This window comes from Trifolium pratense, linkage group LG4 (assembly GCF_020283565.1).
Source record: "Trifolium pratense cultivar HEN17-A07 linkage group LG4, ARS_RC_1.1, whole genome shotgun sequence".
Lineage (NCBI taxonomy): Eukaryota > Viridiplantae > Streptophyta > Magnoliopsida > Fabales > Fabaceae > Trifolium > Trifolium pratense.
In genome coordinates, this window is record NC_060062.1 from 15415086 (window position 1) to 15425838 (window position 10753).

The 10753-nt window shown below is 33.5% G+C and overlaps 1 protein-coding gene across 1 annotated transcript; it reads left to right on the forward strand.

Moving 5' to 3' along the window:
* The first annotated feature begins 3469 nt into the window (after positions 1-3469).
* Positions 3470-9653, forward strand: LOC123921720 (MAR-binding filament-like protein 1-1). Its single transcript, XM_045974373.1, has 4 exons — positions 3470-3872; positions 6429-6472; positions 6581-6721; positions 7620-9653. The coding sequence occupies exons 1-4, from the start codon at positions 3617-3619 to the stop codon at positions 9342-9344; spliced, it is 2166 nt and encodes a 721-aa protein (XP_045830329.1). The 5' UTR covers positions 3470-3616; the 3' UTR covers positions 9345-9653.
* Positions 9654-10753: the final 1100 nt, after the last annotated feature.

Sequence of the window (10753 nt, forward strand, 5' to 3'; positions counted from 1 at the left end):
TAAGAGACCAAATTAAAACCTAAAATAAACATAAGGGACCAAAATACATAATTAAGCTTATTTTAAAAGTTATCATGTCATGATTAAAGTTTGCATATAATGCGGTTGACAACACTTCTTGGTTTTGTATTCTAAAATAAAAAATATTCATATTATCTCCTCAAACTCTAACAGTTACAAGTTTTCTCATCTTCTTGATCTATAGAGAGTGATGACTTAAAATCAATTTATACTTAGAATCAACCATCTAAATCACTTTTTCTTCTTTCTACTTTGGTTAAATAAGTGTGGTTTCCACGTATCGTTAATGTTTCTTTCGTATTTTATTCATCGTCTTATAGTGAGACTTGTTTGTTTTGATTTCCCGTCATAGTGCGATGTATTTTGTATTCCCGTTTTAATGTGGTATATTTTGTTTTTCTGTCTTGGTGCGATGTTTATTTGTTTCAAGTTGTAGGATTAAGTTCGAGCTAGTGCAATCTAACAATGACTTTTGTACTATTAATGCTAAAAATCCGGAGACTTGGATATTACAGACACTTCAATATAGTCAAATATGTAGGCTTATGCAATTTATCGTTTTATGCTATTAACATGGATGTTGTGAGTTTGTTCGTAGATTCAACTTTTGTTTTTAGCAATTTTGAATTTAGATCAATTTGAATAAATAAATATTGTTTATTTAGTAAAAAAAAACTTTGGATTTATATCATATCATATATTCGAATGGACCGGTACATTAAGTCAATAAATTGATAAATTAGTTTTTTTTTTTTGTCATGTAGCCTAATGGTTAGACTCGCACATTTAAATGTGGAGAAAATGTGGAATCCGGAGTTCGAACCCCGGCCACTCCAATAATGTCTCTGGTAGCTACCATTTGAGCTACACTTATGGGACAATTAGTGATTATTTTTATGAATTAAAAAACTATATATTTACCGATTATTTTTTTGAACAAGTATATTGAGCGATTATTGTATTTTAGAGATAATAATATCACAAGAAAAAAAAAAGCACAATTTCATTGTTTATAAGCATTACACTAATTTTTTTAACATTCTTTCATAAAAAAATTCAATATTGACTATTATGAGGAGTAAAAATTCAAAAAATATCAAATTTTATATTTTTAACGGTTTTGATAAATAATATTTGGTTATTATAATTTTTTTAATGAGAGAAAAAAATTTGTTTTAAAAAAAAGACCAAACTTGTGTACAGTTCCATATACACAGTTCTTAGAGCATCCACAATGGAGCTACTCATTTTTTAGTACTTAAGTGGCCCCACATGTACACATAATTCATTTATAATTTTTTTAATAATAGTACATAATAAGTACTCATTCCCTCCAACCTAAAACCTCTTCAAAAGTTCTAAATTGGTCCCACTAGTAGCACATCTATCCAATAACTCAACATCATTTTAAATGGGTCCCACAAAAATTATTTAGGTACTATGTCTTATTGTAGAACTAGTACCTATTAAGTACAAATTTGTTTTTGCTCCAATGGGAGTACATATTATGTACTAGTACTTAAAAATATAAGTACCACCATTGGAGATGGTCTTAGTGTGCTACATACATGGAGGGAAGTTATTTTTATTTAAAAACAATTTTCTTTTTTTAATTAAAAAATATAAATAACTATTTTTTTGTGAGAGGAACGAGAAAAACTGCATCTAAAGAAATGCATATAAGTTTTGTCCTTAAAAAAATTCATTTATCTATTAATTTAATGACGTAATGTACCGGTACATTCAAAATTATGAAAACCAGTTGTGATATGCCTCAAAATTTGCGGTTGTTAAAGGCCATAAGCATAGGTTGAAAGTAATCGGAGCGTAAAACAACCACAAATTTTGAGGCATATATCACCACTGCAAGAGTGATTGTTCTTGAACATGCAAACTTGGGAGAACATTCTGTCATGTTATAAGAATGTTCTACTAGGATTTTTCCTTAATATGTGTTCTTATTTTTTCTTTGTGAGTGAAACATCATGAATTAAAATATTCAAGGTTTCACAGTTTGCTCACGGCGTGAAATATATTTTAAATGGAAACATCACAAACAGGACTTACGGCACAATATATAAGTTTTGTCCTTTTCAAAACCTTTCTTTTTTTGAAAAAAAAAACATAGAAAGAAACACGTGTTTTGAAGGAACATCGTCCCAGATTAAATTCATAAATATGTAATTAAGAAACTCAAATATCTAATGTTTGTATCACATCATGTTGATAAACGGTATCTAAATTTAGTCTATGCATATGGTCAATTTTGTCCACACGAAAATTTCACTTCATATTGTATTAACTCTATGTGATTAAGGAACCACAAAATTGGTAATCCAAAGAACAACAAAATAATTTATACCCGTGCTAAGATCATGGCAGGTTTTGCTAATGCTAACTCAAGCGCAACAAACACCAATTCTTCAATCATAGGGAGTTCGATGATGTTGGAGCAAGGCAGATGTTTGAAAATAACTATTTCTATTCATTTCATGGCATCAATGAAACTTCCACAGAGATTTATATTCCAAGCGAATTTGGAAAACAAAACTGTAATGAATCAAATAAATTGGACGGGCCCAAATAAGAGAGTGTCGATTAAGGCCCAAGTAATGAAAAATCAAGGCATGAGTTAGACATATATAATGTAAGGAATACACGGAATCAGGTCAGGATATTGAATATGTAATTGGTGATTTAGTCACGTTTTCTCTCTCTCTCTCTCTAACTCTCTCTCTCTCTCTCTCTCTGATATTTCTCTTCTTCTCTCTGTATTTTCCCTTTTTTATGTACTTTAATTTCTCTTTACTATCAATTCCACATTATTTCACAATAGTTATCATCTCAATTGTTACTACCATTACAAAAACTTTTGTACAACCAGTTCAAACTTACAGATATTCCTTCTCCAAGTATCCCTTGGCCAAAACTTTGTTGTGAAAATCTAAATTTATATTGACACTATAACCAGTGATGTTGGTTTTGTCACATTTTTCTTGTTGTTGTTAAACAGTGTCTTCGGCCGACTATGTATGAGAAGGGGGGCCTTTTCCACTCCTTGTTGAAGTAGCAAAGCTCGTTGAGGCAGACCTAGACAGAAAGATAAGTGATCGTTCGAGAATAGGGGTCGTGGAAGAAATGGTTTCGAGTCCCACAGTCCGAATTTGTCGAAATATCATGATTGGGTCGACCAGACCAGGCCCGAATCTTTTTTCTTTTTGTTTTCCGTATGCCGCTGATTGAACTTATATATTTGCATAATTTGTTTTGTATAAACTCAAAAATAAGTTAATTTGTTTACTAAACAGATCGTTTTTATTATATGAACTTATAATCTATAAGCTCAAAATCTATAACTTTACCAAAAGACCGTCGAAATATATTTTGTTTTAAATTTAAATCCAAAAAGATTATTATTATATACTAGTATGTATATCCATCCAAAGAAGTAATATGACAAGTGGTAGAAATGAAACAATAGCCACAACAGAAATGATTGGAGTTAATAAAAAGTGACCGAGCAAGCAATACACATGAAGTTGGTTGGAAGTGTGTGTATATGTGGCGTATTGACAAGCGACTTAATCGCTAAAAGATGAGTTTTGTTGTTGGAGGAGGAGCGACTGCTACCCTGCACTCTCTTCCTCTGTTATACCCACCATTTCTCTATTCTTCTTCTTCTCGACATCGAAACACTAAACCTCATCGTCGTGTTCCTGTTGTGTGTTGTTCTCGCCAAAAACAAGATCCAATATGCAACAAGAGGACATTTCTTTTCATGGGTGTTGCTGTTCTTCCTTTTCTCGATTTCAACCCTGTCTCCGCTCTTGAACGAATCATTCCATCGCCAAGTATGTTTCTTACATTCTCATTTTATTTGTTATTATTTATGGAACAAACAATTAAATCATTATTATTCTTAATGACATTATTTTGTTTGTTTGGGTGGCTGGGGGGATACATCAATGTTCTAGGGATAGGACATTAGACCTATTTCGAATATGATTATGAAATGAATTAATTATTACTACCTCTTGTCTTTATTATAAGAAAAAAATTGTGTATTTTTTGTCCCAATTATAACAAGAAAGAAACACTTTTTTCAAATGCATTAATTGCTAGAATTCTTTTTATACGTCTATGTAATGTAATGTAATGTGAGATATCTGTTTACTAGAAGCTAAGGGATATGTCCCTTTGACCTTAGCTGAGTTGGTAGGGATGTCGCATTATATATGCAGTAGTAGTTGGTGTTCGAATCCCTGACACCCCACATGTTCACCTTATAAAGGTGGAATTCTATCCACTGGGCTACTTCACCAACAAAACAAAACAAAACAAAAAAAGCTAGGGGGTATAAGGGTGGCTTAATGGTTGGGGTGGGGGAGTAAAGAGTAGAGTCTTAAGGAGGTCGAGATTTCGATCCCTACCCCTAATATAATACTAACAATATTAACATTTTTGTTTGAAAAAGAAAATGTTTACTAGAAGCTCACATATTGGGTATGAAATATTTAGTGTTAAGAGTGTATTTGGGATAAGATTTCAATTTTATTATACATTTAAAGCCAAAGTTTTTGCTCTACATGGACTAGCCCAACACAAGAAATGGCATCCCCAAGACCTTGAGAGAAATACACTCTAAGGTCCCAAGCCTTCACCACCAGGCCTACCCATGTGGGTTTTAAATAAGCTCCTTGGTTGACATCGTGGAGGTAGTATTATTTATCACCTATGAAGCATGACACTCATGGGAGGCGTATCTGTAGGTCTGGCCTGTGTTGGTGCGGGTTGAACATTGACAATCTTACGACACATGTCAGACACTTCAAAAATTCTTTCTTGGCTTTGACAATCGTCTGATACTCCTTTGATACAGTGAGAATGGATACAACAACTATGTTTAGGATAACTGAAACAAAACAAAAAATGCTTTGAAAAGTTATAAAGTAGTATTTTAGTTAGGCATTCACAATGTCCCGCGTCTTTGGTTTTCATCTTCCTTTCCCAATTTCCCATTTTCGATCCTCCATTTCTAGTCTCATACTTCACCTCTTTTTCAGTCTTCGTCTTCATTTCATCTCGTGTTCGCAGACAACGTCTCCCTTCCTCCCGGGACTCTGTTCGCAGTCGACGTCTCCGCTCTGTTCGCAGACAACGTATGCTTTCAAATGATGTCTCTGTGCCTCTTGTTAGTCTTGAACCATCCCTCTCCGACGTTGCCTCTTCTTCATCTGTATCTCCATCTGTGTCCACAAACTCAGGTACCTCTTTGATTGGTTCCTTGATGATTTCAGTAGTAGTTTCATGTAGTCTTAGCTTGAAACTTACTCTGCACTATTTTCTTGGCTTACTGTATATTTGTCAACATTTGTATGGTATATTTTTTAACTATCTGGTGATCATCTTGATTCTCAATTTGGACATGTTATAAACGATGTTCAAATTTAATTTGATCTAATTATAATATAGATGTATAGATGTGTCAGTACCCTATATATTGGACATTAGTGGTGTCTTTGTGTCTGCCTCGTCTCTGATATACATGATTGTGTTCGTGCTTCCTAGTTTATTCCTAACCAACTAACCAAGTCATGTGTACCCATTGGAGTTTTCCTAGTGAATAGCATGCTAAGTCCACAAGTGAGGAGAATGTGCACATGGTTACTCCTTACTGGGAGTTCTTCGATTTCAATCCTTTGTGAAAGAAAAAAAAAACCCTTTGAAGTGAGGTCCTACTCATGTTGCTCTAGCAGACACAAATAGGAAAAAAAAAAAACTGTATTACAAAAATTTGTTCTATAACATTATAGAGATCAGCCATATAATTTGGACGGGTGAAATAGCTATTTGTAGCAAACCAAACTAAATTAGTATTACTTTTTGTTTTCATGGATTGGCTTATACTTGAGTGATACTCTGTCATTATGGTGATCAGAAGGAAAAACATTATATTTATAATATTATGAAGTGTAGAACTTTCATTAATTTTCCTCAAGGATATATGATAAATGGATACTTAAAAACTTCCTTGCTGATTTTCTACTTTATGGTTGTGACTTGTGCTATATTGCAATATACTATTAGAGCTCCATAAATATGTCAAAAGAAGGTCTTAATATTTACCTTTTAGGACTGGTTATGTATGGTCATGCATTGTTTGGCTAAATTGCTGTTATAGCCACTATTTGACAATATTTGTGTTAAATCGCGTATGACAGAACACTACTGCTTTGTTCAAGTTTCGTTGCGCTATAGCATCACTATAGTCACTATTTGATAACACTGTTAAGCACATCCTCAATTTTGGGATGTGTGGACTAAGATTTGTTACTATTTTCAACTGTTTCTTAGTATCACAGACTTCTTTTTTTATTAACACGAGTAATTATTCATTCTCTTTTCAGACAAAAGTGAGGTGAAAATACCAGAGGATAAAAAGCAAGCAGAGGTTTGTTTGCTGTAAAATTCATATACAAATATTGAATATTAAATTTTTTCTTGTTGTTTTTGTCCTTTGGATGTTTTTCTATTCTAAACTTATAGCTTCTATGGACAGATAGCATCTGAAATGGAGAAACCATCAAATTCCATTGTGTCTCTTCTGAATGGAATTGGTATAGTATCTTCTGGTCTGTTGGGTGCTCTCTACGCACTCGCTCAAAAAGAAAAGTCTGCAGCTGTTGCAACAATAGAAACAGTAAGTTTATACAACTCCAGACTCAATTATAATTTAAAAAGTGCCTAAAGTTGTTGGAATATAAGCAAAACTTAACTATTCTATGCACAGTTAATGTTAGTATTCCCAAAATATTCTTACATTAATTCCTTAATTTTGTGAAGAATGGCCATTTTAATTACAGGTAGGCTAGTAGTGTATTTTCTTTTGTACATGAAATCAAGAAAATTAAATGCCCTTTTGGTACCATCCTTAAAAAGTGTGAAAGTAGGGTTCTTTTTTTTAAAAAAAATAAAAATAAAAATAATTTAAAAGAGCCTAGCAGGGAAACTCACACATATTAAGTGCTGACAAGTGGGGAATGGCGGGTTCGAACCCCTGCCCCAATATATTAAACGTCCTTGCAGCCTTTTACTCTATAAGCCGTACTTATGGGACAAGTGTGAAAGTATGTTTTTTTTGCTGATAAGACATGTGTGCATGTATTGGCCTTTGAGGAATGTCCTCTTCTAAGCGATGTCGCACCAACACTTCAAATTGAACGTGTGGCCAAGTGTTCGGCATGTCCTAGTGTCTCGGTGTCTGACACTCGTACGACACCTCCACATTACATTTAATCACGTTTATTTTTTCAAATTATTACTGGTGTCTAGGTGTCAGAGTATTGGTGTAATGTCTGGTGTTTGTGCTTGTTTCAATTCTTCATAGCTTCTAAGTCTTCATAGCTTCTAAGTTAAGTCATGGTTTAAAGAGGGAAATAAGGGGTCATTCTTCCCTTACTGATGTTACTAGAGGAACAGAAGTGGTCTCTTTCCGTCTAGTTTGAATTAAATGGTTATTTTTTATTTTTTTTTGGAAAAAAAAAATTTCTATTTACTTTTTAGTATGTAAGTCATATTTTACTAGCCAATGTGCACAGGTCAGCAACAAACTGAAGGAAAAAGAAGAGCAGATCATTTCGTTGAAGAATATCTATGAATTGAAGTTATCAAACGAGCAGGAGGAACAGGCCAAACTACTTGGAAAGGCAAAGGAAGAGCAGAAAGCACTGATTGACCAACTAAATTCTGCAAAGAGTACTGTCACCAGTTTGGGAAAGGAGCTGAAAAGCGAGAAAAGTTTGATTGCGGAGCTGAAACAACAAATTGACAGACTTGATACTGACATTTCAAAGACTAATACAGATAAGAAAGATCTTGAGAACAATTTGAAAGAAAAGGTAGATGCTATTGAAATTTTAGAAAAAAGAATTAATCTGTTGAGTGAAGACCTCAAGGACAAAGAACTTATTGTTCAGAGTCTGAATTCATCGGTTACAGATAAGGAGTTGGAATTGAGGAATTTGAATTCTTCCTATGACCAAACTAAGGAGGAATTATCCAATGCTCATTTGCATATTCAAGGGTTGAAAGATGAAATGCTAAAAACCCGAGAAGAACTAGAAAGAAAGGATTCCTTAGTGGTGGAACTAAATTCAAGAGTGAGTTCCTTAAACCTTGAGAACAATAACATTAGGAGTGAATATGATGCATTGAAGAAGGAATACAATGACCTAAAGTTAATTTCTGACAATAAGGCTTCTTTGGATGCTAAGGTTCTAAAAGAAAAAGAAGACGAGCTTCATCAGTTAAAGGATAAATTTGAACTCACGCTAAATGAAACCAGCAAAAGCCAGACTGTCATCGCTGATTTAACCAAAGAGCTAGAAGGTTTAAAGGAGTCGCTAGAGAACGAGTCTAAGAAAGTGAAAAATTTGAAGTTTGAACTTGAAGTCACTCAAGAGAATCTTGCAAATTCAAGAAATGATTCTGCTGAACTTGAAAATCAGCTAAGTCAGTCAAATGAATTGTGCACAGAGCTCAAGCTTGAAGTCTCAAAGCTTTCATCCGAGCTCACAGAAGTTAAGGAGTCGCTACAGCATAGACTTGATGATGCAAAACTCGAGGCGGAAAAACTAGCCAAGGAGCACATAACAGTAAGGGAACATTTGAAGAAAGCCGAAGAAGAGCTGCAAAGTACATCCCATGAGCTAACGGCTACTCTTGAAAACCGTGATAGCCTACAGAGAGAATTAATTGAGGTCTACAAAAAGGCTGAAGCCACAGCAGAAAATTTGAAGGAAGAAAAGAAGTTGGTTACTTCTTTGAACAAAGATTTACAAGCTTTGAAGAAGCAAGTGTTGAGCGACAAAGAGTCACGAAAAACTATTGAAATGGATCTTGAGGAGGCTACCAAATCACTTGATGAAATGAACCGAAATTCAGTGATCCTTTCTAGTGAACTAGAGGGGGCTAAATCAGCTATTTCTAGCCTTGAAAACGAGAAAGAGGCTCTTGCCAAGTACCTTACAGAACAAAGAAATGCAAGCAAAGAGGCTCAAGAAAACATTGCAGATGCTCATAACCTCATCACTAGACTTGGCAAAGAGAGGGCGAGTTTAGAGAACAGAGGAAAGAAATTGGAAGAGGAATTGGCTTCTGCCAAGGGTGAAATATTACGGTTGAGAAGTCAGATCAATTCTTCAAAATCAAAAGTTGTTGTTAACAATGAGCTGCAAGTACCGAAAAAAGATGAAGCTGAAACCAACGAAATCCCTGCAAGTCCACGGAAGATTGTTCGAAGAAGAAAGACTAACCCATCATAACCAAGAAAATCGAGAGCTTCATATTAGAAAAAATAAAATCATGATTAGGAGAATGATATTCTGTGATAAATCATTTGGAAGGAAGTTGATATTATTGCACTTTATTCACTTTGGATAAGTTTTGATATTGCAATAGAGTATTGTACAAATGAAATAACACAGTACGAATTGCTGAGCTGAACTTTTAGGATTGTTGATTTGTAATCATTTTCATAATAACCTGAAAAAAAATATGAGAATGCTAGGTTGTTTTTTACATTGAACACTGTTGGATGTTCCTTGTTTATCAAGAAAGTCATTATGCATTTACCTTTTATTTTCTGGTAGAGTTATCCTCATGTTATGCAACCTTTGTATGAATGTAATACAAACCAAAAGCATTAAGTTTTTACTAAATATGAAAAACAAACATATTAAAAATCTATAGTTTTTTATGGCAAATCTTCAAGTAACTGATATTAAAATTCTACCAGGTTCCCTTTTGATGTTAATTGACATGGATGCTAAAATATTACCAGGTTCATTTAAAGGATGACAGTCAACTTAGTTTCTTAATCAAAATATCTATCTAGAAGGCATCCATAAACACTGATAGACATACAATGCACTCTTGTTGCATCAAAGACAAATATAGAATACTTAAAATTGTGATGTTAAATTCAGGGAAATGATTAATTTGGTTTACATTTTTTAATCTAAAGGACTAATTATCATTATACAATTTTGAAGGACTAAATTGTCGGACCATTACAGTTTCAAAGGAAAAAAAAAAAGTGATTCACTAAGCATCAAGTGCTAAGAAGCATGTGAAATTACAGTTACTACTTGTCTTTTGAAAGATTGCTTCTATGTCATTGCTTCTATAAAAGTATATTCATCTGAAATAGATGCCATCAAAGTGGAAGAATTAAATTTAAAACTACTCTAAATAAATACTTATTAAAAAGTCACGCAACTAATCTGACTCAAAACAAGTGCTTATTAAGAGTGACTAATATTTTTATAAAAAGAACCGGACATCCGAACTCACAAAACCTTCAAATCAGGATTCATCTGCTTTAAATTATTCGAACAAAACAGGGTCATAGTTGAATTGTTTAAATAACTGAACCATTAACAATGCCAATTCACAATTCAACCAATTAAACCGTCTAGATTAACTTAATTTTTTTTACACAGATTAACTAATTTTTTAATAGTTACTTTTGTGCTAACTAACTAATAGCAATAACCCTAGATGCAATAAATACAGGTCCAAACAGTACCCATGTTAGTTAAATAAAAGGGGTAAGCCACTATAATTGGTCTATAATGGTGATGGATTTAAATAGTAGGCATAAAGTCCTAGATTAAAACTTCATGCTTTCCTAATCTGCACTACATCACAGTAAACGCTTGAGAAGGACAAT